The 18,447-nt window shown below is 40.3% G+C and overlaps 1 protein-coding gene across 1 annotated transcript in view; it reads right to left on the bottom strand.

Annotated features, from left to right (window-relative positions):
• LOC116328401 (C-type lectin lectoxin-Phi1-like) overlaps positions 1 to 13,993 on the bottom strand; it is a 34,935-nt gene extending 20,942 nt beyond the window's left edge. Inside the window, exons 1-2 of the mRNA XM_039604057.1 lie at positions 13,687 to 13,993; positions 13,220 to 13,314 (exon numbers count right to left, since the gene is read on the bottom strand). Coding sequence (XP_039459991.1) covers positions 13,220 to 13,314; positions 13,687 to 13,990 — 399 coding nt within the window. The 5' untranslated portion in view covers positions 13,991 to 13,993. The remainder of the gene's footprint in view (positions 1 to 13,219; positions 13,315 to 13,686) is intronic.
• Between the last annotated feature and the right edge of the window lie 4,454 nt (positions 13,994 to 18,447).

The raw sequence follows: 18,447 nt of genomic DNA, 5'->3' as shown, positions 1-18,447 counted from the left end.
GAGCACCCAACATTCACCATTTATTGTGCCATCTTAGTCATCTGAGAAACAGAAAAATCAGTGACGTAGCTCATCAGGCTCACAATCCATCAAAACTCATAAATAAATTTGAACTTGGTCTTGAGCCCAGTTTGGGTGAAGATTAAATTCTGACCAATACTCTCGGAGCAGTAGTGATTCTTGTGAAGTAACAACATAAAGTCTGCATTAATGTAATGTATAAACGGGACACTTGCTATTTTAGAAAAGTTATTCTTTACATTTGCAAAATTTTAAACTTCATTGTGCTCAGTCACACCTGTTAGCATAAAACTTGAAATATTAAAATAGTACAAAACCTTTGATAAGTGACAGTAAAGATCAGTTTATAACTACTAAGACATCAAACTCTTGTATTTGTCTTTGTTTACAATTGCAACAAATTCCACAGAACCAATATCTCTGAAAATGAGTGCATGCTTCTGAAACATTTGATAAGATGGATATTTCAGAAACATCAGTTTGAGTCTGCTCAATTGCAAAACAAAGGAAAAACTACTGACTTGCATGAGATAAGCATCTGCAAAGTCCACCATTATATTGTTGTTCACAGAAGTTTCTTAAACCATGAACAAATGAGTAATTGTCTAATCTGGAATGTAAAGTGTAGTCATTTAGTGACATACAAAAGTGAGAATGAGAACTTGCAAGAATAAAAAAACAAACAGTAAATAAAAACTGTCCTTAACACTAAGGCAATTGTATGCTGTGAGCATACAATTACAGTTCTGCATGGCTTTCTGCAAGAGTCTGTTTCTTAGACCATGCACTAGTGAGATGCATTGCCTTCCACCAATGTTCATTAGGATGTTCTGAATGACTTCAAAGATGTCCTTAAGTTCCTTTGGATAGTCTATGTTGAGGGCAAAAAGAAGGCCCATCAGCATGGAAATGGCACTTGAGACATTCCTCAGATTAGACAGGATTACTGCCGCCTCAAGGACAACCAACACATCGATGATGTCTTCTTCTTTCACCATCGCAATGCCAACTTTCATCCTCTTAGAAAACGTGTCTTCAATACCTGTCGGCTATAAAAGGGTTCAAAGACAAAAAAAAAAAAAAAAAAAAAATTACACAATTACAATTACACAATATCCCTTGTGCTTAACAATTCATGTCTTTCCAAAGAAGAGCCATACTGATGCTTTTGGATGATGGTGATTGGCTTTGGGTAACACTTATTAGTTGTTAAAGTTTTTTCAGAATGAGATATGCACCCCATGTTACAAATCCATTTCTTGCTTTAAACAAAGACCATGTTCATAAATAACTGAGCATGTCTTCAATTGCAGAATTCAAACAAAATTTTCAATTTAAATGGTAAATGGCCTGTATTTGTATAGCGCTTTACATTCAGTCATTCACACACATGGGTGGATGACTGAATCGTGACTCAAGAGTTGACAGTTTGTCTTATAATCGGAAGGTTGCCGGTTCGAGCCCCGGCTCCGACAGTTTCAGTCGTTGTGTCCTTGGGCAAGACACTTCACCCGTTGCCTACTGGTGGTGGTCAGAGGGCCCGGTGGTGCCAGTGTCCGGCAGCCTCGTCTCTGTCAGTGCGCCCCAGGGCGGCTGTGGCTACAATGTAGCTTGCCATCACCAGTGTGTGAATTTAAATCTACTTATGCTAAATATTGGCTGTGCTCTAAACCAAATCTGGCTGAGAATACATGAAATGTGCAAACTGCAGCTACACTACAGGATCAGATTATGGCTCCATAGACAATGCTTCTTTAATCAGTTTATTGATTAAAGTTTATTTTTCCCCCTATATTAACAGCATGAAAAAAGAGCATATAGACATGGCTGAACAGGTTGCATAATTGGCACTGAATATCAACATCCACCTTTACCCAGCTGCCCAATGACTCTCGGCCAGTAACCTTTAATTGCTTACCCAGTCTACACAGTCTCTTTTCCAGGGTCCAGGACATTTCACCAAAGTATTGCCCCCACAGCTGTAGCAGCCACCCAGGCCCTTAAATATCCTAATATCTCTGCCATTACAATATACAATGTGAGAAATCAAACGAAAGCTGAAGTGAACAGTACAGCAGCGAAATGTCAAAGACCCTGGTGAAGACATGAATAAACACAAGACACTAATAATATCAATGCTAGCTTGCCAGTTAGTTTCTCTGAAACCCAGACCAAATCCAGTGTCAAAGACCTTGTAATAATACATTTGGTGAGGAAAAAAGTACACATGTTATCATGTGGCATCTATTGTTTCATAGATGCCACATGTTTCATTTAAAATCCACTGTGGTGCTGTCATTATTAAATTTACTAAAAGAAACAATGCTAACCTTCACAGTCTTGAAAGTGTGTGAGGATCTTCCTTTAGAAAATGAGGTCCTCTGTCCTCTTCCTTTGTGTAGGGCTCTGGTCAAAGAAGTCAAAAAGAAAACAAAACACTTTTTAAACAGTGTTTATGAAGCATGTAGACAGCTCCAAATTCACAGCTTTTTGATGCATAATTCCATCAATATATGATTATCATTGGAGATTTTGAATCAGGCTTATCAGGACATTCAAGTAGAATATGATATCCAACCTACCACCAATATACATAGATTCTGTAAAGTTACCACACTAAATGTCCAGTTGTGAAATATGATGACAGACTTTACTTATCAGCTTTCTTTCAATGAGTTCATCAGTTGAACTGGATAACCTAAAACTTAAACAAAGGATTAGATTTCGCAGTTGAACACTTACATCATCATTGAAGCATTTTATGAGCCTAGTTAGCCCTCCTATGCCGCTCTTGATTTTGTACAGCTCCACGAACCTCTCCATAATGGTCAAGCACAGCAAAAGGAACCCTTTCAGGTCAACAGATGTAAGACGGGCAAATTCTGCTTCAACCTGAGCAATAGAAGCAGAGGGGTGGAGAGTACAGGCAGAATGAAAAAAAAGATTCTTTGAGACCCAAATTTAAGCAAACAGTCATCTGAGGCCCATTAGAGAAAACACAAACACACAAAAGCAAACAAACAAAAAGATGCACTTTACCTGCCGTTCAGCGAACAAGGAAGTTCAGAGAACAATAAGCTCTGTCTCGAAATCTTTTAAAGTAGAATGATTGTGAAAATGACTTATGTGATGTAAAACTTTAGTAAACGTGCGATTAAAAGAACACTGAGTAAAAGGACAAGTAACAATTTCCTTATTCCTCAGATGTTTACCTTGATGAGCAATACTGTTTTAGTCCAACTGCCTCATTAAAGTTATACAACAGGCTTTTTACATTAAAGCCAGCAAGTCCATTACATACTCCCTTTTAGATCTGAAATACTGTGCACATTCTGTGTATATGTAGTGGACAGCAATTTACCCAAAAGAGCTTAAAGTTTGCAAGTCCACCTCATTTAAATGACAAAGACAGATGTAATCATCTAGACCTGTGAAAATAAATTAATGACAAACTTGCAGTTATGGATGTTATTACAACCACAAGAACCTAAACAGTCTGCTCCATTGCTTTTGTTAATGAATCATTTGTTGGTAGCACATCTGAATATTTAGTTTATGCCACCTGCATGTGATCATCAATAGTGCCATATTACTTCTTAAGAAGTACCCTGACACTACAATCTTTATATCATTTGTTCTACAGAGCTATTAAGTTACAATATAATCTGTGGTGTTTCCAGTATGACAAAATGCACAAATTGTAACTTACCATTTGACTCCACTGACAAAAATAAATCCCCAGCATCAAGTTTGGCTTCACAGACCTAAAATAAGTAAAATAAAATATATGTTATAATTATATTGTTTTCGCCATTTATTCATGTTTGCTAATTTTCTGACATATAAACAATGTTAGTTTTGTTACAATACAGAGAATGCAGTTTAATTAAAAGGTAAATTAAAAAAAAAAAAAAAAAACTTCTGCAGTATACCACGCTAAAAATCAGTGTCTCTGATGCCAATTATTTTATCACTACAGCTCTTTTAGTATGGAAACTCACACAATCTAGTCATACTGATCACAAGAGTTCAAAAATAAGTCAAAATAGTGAGCTGTTGTTAAGCATAAAGCATTTCAGGGTAACAAATAACTGCACAATAGAATTAAAGCAAAAATAAACACACTGGAGGACTATCTGATAAAAACTAATATAATGCTGGTTTGCAGACCATATTTTGTCTCAGTCCTCAGTGCACTCTTGCAGCTTAGCATGCAGCAGTTAATAACAACTTAAGTGATTACATAGGGGTAAACAGATGACAACAAGCATCGGAGTCCTGCCAAAAGTTCTTTTGAACCCAGTCAGTTATTGGAAATATTGCCAAAATGAACTTCCACCAAAATACAACAGCCTGTGAACTTGAAAGAAATTTACAAGTACAGAGACAATATGAAATAAGCTTTATTAATTAGCTGAGTTAGCTTGCTAATATCGCAACAGTGGTTGAGTGCACAACCTTAAAGCTAGCGGCACAATACTTGTGATTTGCTCAGCGCCACATTAAACCCATAAAAAAAAAGGCCATGTGTCAGTTTATTAGGTCAAGTTTGGTCATGACACAAGCTGGACCTTGTCGGCTAAAGTTACATTAGCTAAAGCAAACATTTCGGTAAAAGAGAAAACACACATCATGCCATAAATTCAAAACATGTTCCAACTTTGTAGCTCTCTTTCCTTATAGTTATAACCAATGTTACTCACCTTGAAAGCATATTCCAAAGAAGACCATTAGAAAACGTCCAAGTAAAGTGAGCATGTCGTTAACCGCCAATTCCCCATGATGCACCTCGGTAGCAGTCACGTGAGGCAGTTTTGAATCCTGCTGTGCTCAACTTACCCACATTGTCAAGTTCACATAAGTTGCTGATTTAGCTGGACATGAGTTTTCAAGTTAGCTTTTTTTTGGTGTAATTGGGACGTTTTTAACTTGTAATTCTATGTTATAACAACAACTTCAGTCATCTATCGTCAAACTGATATAGAATAATATGTTGAAATAACAAACATCTAGAATTACATTTTACAGTGTAGGTAAAATGCTCATGGTGTATTGTGCCTGAATAAACAGATTCTAATTAATAGAAAATGGTCAGCTTGCAGAACAAATCCTATCGGGGACAACAATATGCTACCCTGTTTACGAGGAGGGGGTTGCGTGCTCAGACTGGACATAGCTCTCTCTCTGTTCCAAAACTCAGGTATACCCAAGAAGTGGCATTTGGGTCTCCATTTAAAATATTCATGTGTATATCCTCATAGTGACATATTTTCAGATGACCTTTCCCAGCTATGCCGTGCCTGTGGTGAGAGAAGCTGTGGTGCAGAAACCGATGAGTGGGTAAGATAACCAAATCAATACTTAAGCCTGAAGCACTCTGAATGGGTTACTTCAACATCACTGGGTGACATGTCACTTTGATGCACCAGCAGAAAAATTATAGTTCAGCTAACCTGCATGCGTTTGCACTTTAAAGACACTGGAGCACCTAAAGGATGCATGAAAACATCGAGTGACCCACAGAAAAGACTTTTGCACAGACATCTGCAGTATCGACACATTTAAACATGTTTAGTCGCTTCACTCAACATCCTGACTTTAGATGAATGACTGTGACAATCTCATTTTTCTTGCAGATTTAATGCACCTTCTCTGGAAAGTAGTACCACCACACAGTGTGCGTGGACTTCCCCTGTGCAGATGGCGACTACAAATGTTGTGCATACTGAATAAACAGAAAATGATCCCTGTTGTCTTTGCTTAATGACTGGTTTTATTCTTGACAATCGACATTGCATCTTTCAATGTGTTTGTGGGTAGATTTGAATGCACAAGTGGAAGTGCAGCCACTCAGCCTCTACTCAATGTGGTCATCGAAGCAGGTGCAGATGTGTGTCACAAGTAAATCTGGCTGTAGGCTATGGCACCTGGCCACAGGTGGCGCTAGTTGACTCGACTCCATTTGAGTGCACACAAAGTAAACTGCACGCTTTAGTTGTGAAGCGAAAACGCTGAAATCAGACTAACAACAAGTACGAGGGGAACAATAACGAAGACAAGATTCTGATCCTTTACTCTTGCTGTCCTGTGAACAGCATCGGCGTGGTGTTAATTGTTTGCCGTTTTTGCGATCGCCTCGTGCAGGAGAATATCGGCAGGTAAACTCGTGACATTTTTAAACATTTCGCTGTTCAACAGCAGCAAGACTGACGTAGTGTGTTTGGGGTAACCTCACAAATGTCACAGATGAAATATTTGGTGTTTATTTGCTGGTTTGTCGGGAGCGGCTCCTGAAACGCAAGTCTACCCCACATCTGTTCGACCAACGCCAGTTAATCTGGACCACCGGCCGTCCCGAAGGTGCCTTTGCGCCCATTACCCTTAATGGAGGTTCCCCTTGACCATGTCAGTACGTACCTTGTCAGGCCATTTCACCAGAGCGCATGCAGCTACTGCTTCGGTTTAGTTTACAAAATTTGTGGATAACTTTTCAAAATATACAATTTATATTTGCATTTGAAGTTATAAAAAGCATTTACTAAACATGTCTACGGTTTTTAACAGTTTAAAAAAAATAATAAAAATAATAATAATAAAAATAATAATAATAATAATAATAATAATAATAATAATAATAATAATAATAATAATAATAATAATAATAATTTAAAATAATAAAATTAAAATAATTCAACGTGAGGTTGAGCAACAACAAAAGAATGACAACCAGGCAACAACAACAACAACAAAAAAAAAAAAAATTTGAGACGTGAAATACAAATGATAAAATAAAAATAAAAGTCTTTGAAAAAATGGTTAATTATATGTTGGACCTCAGGATTATTCCAACAAATCATGAAATATTAGGTTTAAGTTTTTGTTCATGACAGCACAGATTTCTGACATTGTGTTAAAGTATTTTACAATTTGATTATTTCTAACAAAACAACCCAACACACCCCATGTTGTGTAGCTTTCTGGATTTTATACTTATTGGGCTACATATTTATTATACAAGCTATACAGTACATCAAATCAAAATTCATGTTTTATGTAACTGAAATGTTTAATTATATGGGCTACAGAAAATAATTACATTAAAGACTATTTATATGAAACATGTATACTGACTGCATTTGAATCATTTTAACCATATGTAACACCTGCATGTCTTTTTAAAGAAGGCTTTGATTTTGCCACCCAATTTCTTTTCCATGCCTCCCTAGGAAGGGTTCTCTAGATATCATGGTCTGTGTGCAGGGAGGCAGGAAAGGACCCAAAATGCAGACTCAACACAGGAGCAAAACTTAAAGTCAAAATGGCAGCTTTAATGCTGGAGACGAGAAAAACTAATCTTAAATATGCAGCACAACCTAAACTTGGCAGACAGAGAACACACAGACATGTATGAGGGAGATCGCGACACTGACAAAGAGGAACACAGGGCTTAAATACACAGAGGGATAACGAGGGGAATGAGACACAGAAGGCGAACACAGCTGGTCGTAATTAGGCAGGACGAGACAAGCAAAACTAGAAACACTGACATCAGACATGGACCTTAAAGTAAGTAAGTAAGTAAAATTTATTTACATAGCACATTTCACAGATAAAAATCACAAAGTGCTTCACAATAAAACCAGAAATACATATAAAATAATATAAACCAGTGAAAAAATTATTTAAAAGCTTGTTTGTCTAAAAATGTCTTCAGCTGCTTTTTAAGTGAGTGAGTGGAGTCTGCACAGCGTAAAGACAACGGCAGACAGCCTAGGTGCCTGAAAAGCCTGATCCCCACGTATTTTGAACCTAGTACGTGGAACCAACAGTGACCTCTGATCTAAAGACCCAAGTGCTCGGGATGAAGCACGAGGTTTCAACAGGTCAGAGATGTACTGGGGAGCTTCACCATGCAGAGCTCTAAAAGTTGCAACTAAAATTTTAAAATGAACCCTAAAATTTACTGGCAGCCAATGAAGAGAAGCCACAACTGGAGCAATGTGTGACCTCTTGTTTGTGCCAGTTAAAAGTCTTACCGGAGCATTCTGTACAGTCTGAAGGCGATCCAGAGCTGATTTGTTGAGACAAGTAAAAAGACAGTTACAATAATCCAAACGAGAAGAGACAAAAGCATGAATCATCATCTCAAGTTCTGTGTTTGACACCAGTAGTCTGAGTTTAGAAATGTTTCTTAAATGATAAAAACAGTTCTGTGCCAGTTGTTTAGAGTGTTTCTCAAGAGACATTGAACTGTCAAATATAACACCTAATTTTCTCAACTCGACTGAAATGAAGGGTCTAAAAAGCTGATATGCTGCTGAATTTCTGAGAGCATGTGATCAGGAGCAATAATCAAAGTTTCTGTTTTATGTGTATTTAACTGGAGGAAATTGTCATTTAATTAGTGCTGTCAAAATTAAACCCTAACGCAAATTAATCCGCCATCACAGTCAACCAGATTACAATTTTTAACCCTATTAACGCATCTGGAGTCCAGAATGACTCAAAATCCCTGAAATGTTTCTGTCAACGCATTTCAGGCAGTTTGTCCAAGTAGAGTTACCCTCGCACATGCGCAAATAGGCAGTTGATCTGGTGACGGGCAGCTGAACCAATCAACTCAATTTGGAAGATAATAAACGCACATTGGCCCTCTCGATGGGAAATTTGAGTATTAAAACAGTCGACCGACATTAAGTATTATGCACATTGTGGGAGTTTTCTTTTCACCAAAGCACTTCTAGCTTTAATATCACATTGACGCAAAGCATACGTTAGTCGGGTATGCTGCTCGGACTTTGGCTAATGCGTCACCCAGCTTGCGACAAACCACTCACAGAGCATCGGGGACTCAGTAAGTCTTCCTCGGACATATTGACTGACAGAATTGCCAAGTGGATTGCAACAAACTGCAGACCTGTTAATATCATTGAGAACACACGCTTTACATAGCTTTGGTTCCTCGCTTCAAGGACTTGAAGTACCTCCCCAAGAGTGACAGAGAGAGAGAGGATACATGTTTATAGAGCAAACACACTAATAAAAAATGAAGGAGGAAGTACATCAAGGTGGCTTGAAGTCAGTTTCATATGACCAAGCAGAGCACTGATGTCCTGTAAGGTAACAGGAGTAAAAGAGGAGCAGGTATCAGAAGTAAGCAAAGTGTCAGTGTGATACTGGGAGGATGATGGAGAAATATTAGACCTGATGGCAGTGACCTTATTAACAGAAAAGTTCAAAAATTAATTACAGTCAGATTTAGTACATGGTACATGAGGAATATCAGGAGAGACAATATTCTTAATTGTATCAAACAACACTTTGGGATTGTTCTTTTTTGAAGCTATTAAATTAGCAAAATATTCAGTTCTGGCATTTTTTATCATGTCGTTAAGTGAGAAAATTGATTCCTTGAGATGTACCCTATGAACCTCAAGCTTGGAAGTCTTCCATAAACGATCTAATTTGCAACGATATCTCCTAAAATTTTGAATATTTTCATTTATCCAGGGACAGAAATGTGAAGAATGAACACTTTGATTCAGAGGTGCCACTGTTTCTAAAATAGATTTACATTGATTGTTAAAAGCACTTTGTGCTACAGTTTTGTTTTTTTTTGTATGAAAAGTGCTTTATAAATAAAGATTGATTGGAAAAAAAAAAGACAAAATAATTGAATCAACGTCATTATGAGCCATGCGAGGGTCAAACATGGCAGAGAACCTTCTAGCAGCATCCTGGTTTATAATCCACCTTTGGATCATAAGTTTAGGAGGTGAAGGATCCAAGTAAAATGACAAATTAAAAAAATATGCAGCTATGGTCACTCACATGGACATCCTCCACACATACATCATGTATATTTAAGCCCAGGGAGAAAACAACATCCAGTCTGTGGCCCTTTGTATGAGTGGGACCAGAAACATGCTGCTCGCTGAAATCCTACTCTTATCTCCAAATATGCTACTGCTGGGCAATTTTAACATCAACATGGACAGCACATCAAATTCAGCCACAAGAGAGTTTATATCCTGTCTCGACAATTTTGCCTTTCACCAATATATGGACATTCCCACACACTCCAAAGGACATATTTTGGATCTTGTTTGCTGTTCTGGTGTCACCCCAAAGAACTGTGCTGTATTGGACATGCCTTTTTCAGACCATAAATTAGTTTTATTCAGTGTTAGTCTCCCACTGTACAAAAATAAACAAAACTGCTCAATTACTTTTAGACATATTAGGGGCATAAATAATTTACCTACCATTGATGCCTCAGCTTCAATAGACAACCTGGTATCTCACTATAACAACGGACTTATCAACCTCTTAGATACTTTGGCTCCCCAGAAAACTCGAACCCTTCCTTTCTCTCGCTCAGCCCCATGGTAGTCCTCTGAACTTTGCCAACTTACAGCTACTGGACGCCGCCTGGTAGGGCTGTTTGATATAACGATATAAAAACGTCTATCGTTTCATTTTACGCTATCGTTTGTTTCGTGGTGTCGTAAAATAAACTGTTTACGGCAATATTTTTCATCGTTTTGATGGTCACTGTAGTGGCTATATTAATTTTTTAAAGTTCTCTCTTTCTCTTATATTTAATATAACCACACTACGGCCGGACAAGCGCTTGTTTTTATGCGTTGTCGTTAGCAACAACAACGGTAAAACCATCGCGTGTCCGCTTGTTTATTTTCCACATAAACCTTTCACAATACAGCTCAAGATCCTGTTGAGACTTTTCAAAATAAACTGAATCACATGAAATAGTATGCAGAGTGTTTACAGATGAGAAGCAAAAAAGAGCCGTCAGGTGCTAAAAAATAAACCTTAGACTCAAACGTTAGAACAGGCTTTTCCCTGCAGCACGCCGTGCAATAAATACTCACAAAGAAAACGGCGGCCGTTATAACTTATGTCTAAAAATGTATAGTATCATGCATCGGTTTAAACATTCGACTCCAGGAACACGACGCCCAGCTGGAAACACTTCACGCCAGTCGAGCTGCCCGAGATTCACAGAATTTTCAGAAAATGTAAAATTTTTGTGATTTATATCGTTATTGGACGATAGATGTCTTATATCGGGATATGAGATTTTGGTCATATCGCACAGCCCTACCGCCTGGAACATCGCTTCAGGAAAACAGGACTTGCTATTCATAAGGACATGTATCTCAGTCACATACAACCTTATAAAGAAGCTATTCATCATGTTAAATCTGCCTACTACACTTCTATTATTGAATCCGCTGAAGGAAACACTCGCACTTTGTTTTCTACATTACACAATATTGTTAAATCTTCAGATATCTTTGCCATACATACACACTCTGCTGCAGTTTGCAACAAATTTATGGACTTTTTGTGGACCAAGATTGAGAATCTTCACCAACACTGTCCTGTGATATGGTCAGTTGTTCTATCTGCATTTTTTGTCCTACTCAACTGTCATCCTCTCTATCTAAATTTGAACTTCCTACAATAACTCAGCTATCTTCCATAATTACTATGTTAAAGTCATCATCGTGTAAACTTGATCCACTGCTGACTAATCTTGTTAAAGTCTCATTCCTGTCTTTTGCCCCACTGATTGCTAATATCGTACACTCCTTTCTTATATCTGGTTCTGTTCCTTCTTCTCTTAAAACTGCAATAATAACCCATCAGTACTGAAAAAGAATGGTTCAGATCCCTCCAATCTAAATAGCATCTATTGGCATCAATGGTACAGTACTCACCTGGTTTACCTATTATCTCTCTAGCCGCTTACAGTTTGTTCAATTACTCACTCACAGATCACGATCTACTCCAGTTAATTCCGGGGTACCCCACCTCCTGTCCTCTGTCTTCCTTTCTTCAGCGTCAGGTTGTCTGTTTTCCCTCCATGTCTTGTCATAGTATTCATAGTCATCATCAAAGTCGTCACATTCATTATAGCTGATTCATAGTTCTACAGTCTTGTAACAGTTTTCACAGTTTTTTAGTTTTTCCCATTTAGGTTTCAGTTTAATTGTTGCTCCTGTTTTCCCTTTGCTCGAGTTTTATGTTCAAGTCTACCCACCACAATAAACAGCTTGCTTTTGTTTAAGACTGCAGTTCCTCTCTGAGTGTCTGCATTTGGGCATTTCTCAAACACACCGGCATGACACAATATGGACCCATATGGATCGGATGCTGCTCGGGAGAGGGATGTCGCTCGCCTCATGAGCCTGTGGAGGCGCATTTATGGCGCCTCGGACATATGGGTGAAGTTGGTGGGATTAAGCACCATGGAGGCTATTCTTCAAGGCAATCCAGATTTGTTGCAGGTCCCATTGGCTTCGGAGCTGGTCCACAGTCTGGTCCAGGCCAGAGAGACACTCCGAGCCCAGGAGCTGACGGACTCCACGATGCTGTGGCAGTGGCAGCCAGAGGTCTCCGCCTCTTCTGGCCCTGCTACACTGTCACCTGCAATTCCACCATTCGTGGCTCCCATGCCTGGCAAGTCAAGTCACGTCCACGTCCAGCACCACACTGTCGCCAGCCACTTTTGAGGCCATCGGCTGATAATCTTCACCGTCATGGGTGGCCTCCTGAACGGTGTTGCCGCTGTTTTCCACGCAGCCGGACTCCTCAACTGTTTCTTCACCGCCGATGGCTCCGCAGTAGGCCTCCCGAACTGACTTATCATGGATTTCTGTGCTGTCGGCCCATGGGTCGAGCCCCGGAGTTATATAATTATGGACTTTTGCGCTGCCAACCTCCGGGTTGACCTCCAGAACTGTTTTGTGATGGACTTTTGTACCTCGACCTCCGGGTCCATCTCCTGACATTTTGTTTTTTGAGTTAGTTTACTTTAGTGGATTACTGTGAAAAAATGTGTTCTGTGTAATATGTGCAATAAAAGAAGAGCCAACCCAACCCAAAGACAGGGCCCCCGGCACCCAGCAGAAGGGCAGTTGTGGGATAAGCAACCAACTGCTAGTCAGTGTTTATTCACACCTCCCCCCGAAAACCCTCAGTATCAGGTGAACATAAAACTGAGGGGCAAAAGCAGTAAAGAGGTGAGTGGGACCAAAGATGCGGCTGCTTTAAACTAATTACTTGTGAGTGCATCCTGATATGTCTCTCATTGGAGAGCCAGAACTAGTTTTATCCCTGCACTGAGATCATGACTGTCTGTAATGTGTTTTTAAAAAAGTTGTATAATTACCTGTTCCAGCATGGCTGCCATCACTGCAGGGTCATTCAGATCCTGATTGTTGTTTTTCTCCATTCTCAGCCTCACCACTTGCTTGTAAGCAGGATCTTTGTAAATAATGAAGAAAAGTACGGGTTTAATTGTAAAGGTAAATAAGTAACATGTGCTCAGTACAGTAGCGCTTTGTTGTTGCTGCCCTGACCGTTCACAGGGTAAATACACGGTGCATATGCTATGTCAGAAATGAAGCAACATAAGTTTCACAACACTGTACTAAAGCGCTTGTGTTTTTACTTTCTTATATTAAGCTAAGCTAACTGTATTGACCTTTGTCATAAAAACATATGTTGTTTGTAATATAAAACATCATAATAGAGTGCAGTCTGTGAGGACCAGAGGTGGATGGGAGCATCCTTGTCTCCATTTGAAAAAATTGCATCCAAATTCAAAAACTAAAAGATACATGAATCAGAACTTACCACTGTAGCAAACAAATGCTGTCATCCGGTCACAGTTCCAGTCCTCCCATCGTCCAGCTGATCCAAAGTTTGCTGCCACACAAGTTTCATTTTTGACATAATTATTGGGTTCATTTGTATTCCAGTGTCTAAATGAGGAGTTACTTCCATCCGTCCACTTCCAGGAGTCTCTGAAAAGGCCGATCCAGACCTTTTGTCCTGCAGGTACCAACTCCTTTGCCTTCTGGTTCTCTGACATGTTTGTCACACTGGCCAGGTCTGTATAATTAGCTCTGCAGTAGCTCTGGGCCTCCATCCATGTCATGGAATTGTTGATGAAGACAAATGTCATATTCAGTCCTGGGAAATGACCAAAGTGAAGTGAGAACAAGACATATTTAAATGTAAAATCCAAAAACATTATCTGGACAACTGGTGGGAGTCTAGAACTTGAACAATTTTGTTTTAGGGTTCTGCATGAATTAAAATCCTCACCTCTGACATCAGAGCAGAGTGTGTGAAGGACACTGTCACAACTTGCATCATCCCAAAATCCAGTGTCACGTAAAAAAGTGCAGTGTTCTTTGCTGTTCCAATTGTCTGGTTGTCCAGGTGCCCAATTTCTAAACTCAGCCTCACTGTTTTTGTAGAAATCTGTGTTCGACATCGACCACCTCCAGCTGTTCACATCATCGTACAGTCCAATCCAGGCTCGCTGCAAGGAACAATTGAACTGTGTTGTGACATAAACTAGTGATCTAAATTGTTTCATAAAAAACCTTGAAACTAAAAAGGTATTTTTATACTTTAGAGTCATACATTTTGATTTCAGTGTAAACTGGGTGATTATCAGGTCATCAGGTGCAATGCTATTTCTTTGGATTTTGGTCAAACAGCATTTGACGATGATGATAATAATGATGAAGTCTTTATTTGTCACCTGCAGTTGCCTGCAGCGAAACCATACATATATTAAACAAACATCACATTGGGGAGACAGGTCAGAATAGGTAGCATGAAGAAAAACAATGAAATGTACAACACAATAGGGGAGTGGAGGAGAAAGAAGAGAACTCTACTCAGACTGAGCTCCTGACAGGGGATCAGTCTGAGAACAGAAAAACTCCTCAGCACACAAGCACATGAATCTTCACACCGTAACACCATGAACACACGTGACAAGCAACAGGGGTGGGTGAGTAGGGTTAGAGTAAGGCAATGTAGACAGCAGCATTGGGTCGTGGTATCTCTGCACAGTCCAGCTGACCCGCCGTATGATTCGGATGGGGGGTAAGCATCGGAGGCGTTTGGAATGGGAGAGGGAGTGAGTGTGCATCTGTGTCAGTGTACATGCGTATGTGTGCGTGTGTAGCCTGTGTTCAGCTTGAGAGAGAGTGTCCTTTCACCCGGTTAACCAAAAGTCAACAGTCCTTCAACCCACGCAGGTGTTCTTGAAGGATAGGGTCAAAGAGAGTAACCTTGGTCCTGTTATCAGGGCCAAGAATTTGTTGTTCTGGAGCTCCATGAGTGAGGGAGATGATTGTTTGGATTAGTGCAGACAACTGCACCAACTTCGCAGTTGTTCTTAATCTCCATCACTGGTCAACAGGTCCATCTATTTCCCTTTGCAAGGCCGTGAGCTTCTCCAAGATCTTCCCATATGGCGTTCAATAAACACAATCTGAGTACTCACGGGTTGCCCATCATCAATCATTTTGGCCAGCCTTGTGGGGTTTTGAACAGCTGTAACAACTTTCTTTGTTCTTCGATAAGCCAGGTCCGAGCCAGGTCCAGTCAGCCGAACTCTGTTATCATGGTTCTGAATGGTAGATGTTGTTCAGTGTCCTCCATTGAGGCTGTCGCCAGACACACAACGCAACCGAACATCGAGTTTCTGGCAGCAAGTGTCTCTGAAAGAAAGGCTCTATCCCATTCCCTGTCACCGGAGGAAGTGTGGCCCAAACAGTTCTCCAAACTGGACATTGATAAAGGTATTTTTTATGTTTCTGAGCCAGCAGATCATATGACTGGGTTTTATGTTCACCTGCCTGAGAAATTAGAGACTCAGGTCAGTGTTTCCCACAATGTAAATAAAGAGACTGGCTTTTTGGCTGAGCTGAGCCTTTCAGATACTGTTTATGGATCACAGCCAGCTCTCTCTAAGACCAAGGTTTCTTCAGTTGTGGCAACTCCCCTAGAATTTATACACTCTGTTCCCGGTCCAGAGAGTCCTGTTTTTCAGCCTAAGTCTATCCACGAACCACTACCTGCCCTAATAAAGACCGCAGTTTCTCAACCTGTTCCTCCTCTCAGGGCAGGGAACTGCCTACCTTTTTCATTAGTTAATTATCTAATTTTATAAAGTTAAATAATTATATAAGGTACAGGACCTTATATAAGGGTGGCACAGTTGCCCCTCTGGTGGTCCTCCTTGGGCTCTCGCACTCTGGGGGCTACTTGCCCCCGCCCTTCCATCACCATCCCCAACTGCCTCCCTCTTCCCATTCGCCACACCCACCAACACATGCAGGGCCTTGGGGTACAGGTGTGTCACTAAGGTACAGGAGGCATTCCCCCTCTGTCCCCTTCTTGCCAACTGGGCCTCAATTTTATTCCACAACTGTCAGGAGTTTTCCTGTATTGCAACCCAGGTCGGAATAAAAAGGCTCAGACAGGTTTACGTGTACACGGTCGAGACTCAGGGAGACTCGCACCCAGTGCAATAGTTGTCAGCCTTTTATTCATAGCATTCTCAGAGACGTACAGGAAGAGATAAAATAGAACTGTGCTGCAGGCTTCCTGTTGAGTCTGCACAGAGTGTAACTTCCCCATTTAAGCTGAATACTGAAAGAGCAAACACATTTAGATAATGAAATGTACTTTTAAGCATAACATAATAAAAATCCTAAAATCCTAAGAAATCCCTTAACATTCCCTCCTGTTGTTTGATCTTTCCTTCTATATATGTACATAGCAACCACTAACAGTGTATCAGTCTATGGCCACTTGCAGACATGTTTAGCCAAGACATCATAAAATAGTGAGTATGTTATATCCAAGTGTCTGTCTCATTATCATCTTCATCATTCTGTGATAGGGTGATGTAAGCATGAATTGAAGCAGTTACCATTTTTGATACCATGTTCTTCAAACAAGGTATGACACATGAAGTGAAAAGACACAATAACAGTATTATAACACCAACAAAACATGTCCTTTAATCAGCAGGGACTCCCAAGAGCCACGTAAGCCAGTCTTCTGTGTTTGTGGCATAGTCTCGTTGTTGTGTGTCCCGAAGTGGTCTCAGTGTTTTCAGAGCATCAGTCATGTTCGGTGAGTGCACATTATCTGGAATGTATGTGCAACATGTGTTGTTACAGGGGACACCTTTCTCCTTTCTCGGCGAGAATCATGTCCAATGTGTTGCATTACTGCAATGCGCAGAGCGTCAATTTCCTGACCCCGTTCGTCGTTGAATTTACATGAAGCATTCAGAACCTTTTGTCTTTCAGTCCAAAGTTTCCTCTGGGACATCGGAACCCCATATGGAATCATGCTGCTGGAGGTCTGGGGTGCTTCATCTTTTCCTTGTTGTTGACGTTGATGTTGACGTGGCGTCCATGGTTATCTTGAAAGTGTGGTCAGATATAAAAATGGGAGCGCACTGACCTGTCCAATTCCCAGGAAGGATATCCCAGGCCATCCCTTGCACCCAGAAGGTGCCATTTGAGATGTTGCTGCTCCTCACGGGCCCTCCAGGAGCGTGTGTCTGTACTGCTTTGCAGTTGGTGGTGCTTCCCATTGGCGTGGATCCGTTCTCTTGGCAGTAGCATAGGCTGTGGCTCAAATTCCCATTGTTTTCAAGAAAGACTGGGAATGATTTAGCCTTACTTCTGTGCTTCACTTTCAGGTCAACCCAGAACCATTCGTCACATGTGCCGTTTCATCCTATCTGGAGAGGTTCCTCATGGAATTGATGCCCACGGCTGGCGTAGCTTGCGGCACACTTTGCCTGAATTATGTCCATTCCCTCCGCATACAAGGTGGCGTACTGTGTCGCTGGGGGCATATAGGCAGTGGCGGTCCTAGCCTGTTTGGCGCCCTGGGCGAACACTCCCTCTGGCGCCCCCCCCCACACACACACACATACACACACAAAACATGTTAAGGATTGTACATTAACATAAAACTGTTGTCCACACACACATATGAAGAGAGAGAGAGAGTATGCATAGTATGCAAACGGCTACCAAACAGCCATCATAATTCGTCATACAATGAGAACAGGACAAATCAACAATTGACAATGACTAATTAATATTAAAATCTGTAACATAATGTATTGTTTGGAGTTTAGTCTGTTACTGTTACTATTTTTACCATTTCTTCTTGGGGCAACTGTAACCCACATTATTTCCTTAGGGATTAATAAAGTATTCTGATTCTGATTGTTTCACGATGACCTGCCATTATCCAATGACACATCTGCTTACCTGCATCATTTGTTCGTTTCTCCTCCTCTTCTTTTCTCTTTTTTCTAAACTGAGCACCTGATGGCTTTGAACTTTTCTTGTCCATCTTCCACTGGTTTTAATTTTGCACTCCAGTATCAACACCCATCCCTCAACCAGAGGATCACCACAACATAATCTAACAGACCTACACCTTAGTTCACAGATTAACTTTGTCTAGGGTGTATTTGTGGGATTTCACACAACCCAGGATTCAAATCATGAATACATAATGGGCTTGGATTTACAACATTATGAATGAAATGTGCTC

Source organism: Oreochromis aureus, linkage group 20 (assembly GCF_013358895.1).
Source record: "Oreochromis aureus strain Israel breed Guangdong linkage group 20, ZZ_aureus, whole genome shotgun sequence".
In the NCBI taxonomy this organism is placed as follows: Eukaryota; Metazoa; Chordata; class Actinopteri; order Cichliformes; family Cichlidae; genus Oreochromis; species Oreochromis aureus.
Note: the sequence above shows the minus strand (reverse complement) of the source record. Positions and strands in the feature narration are given on the sequence as shown.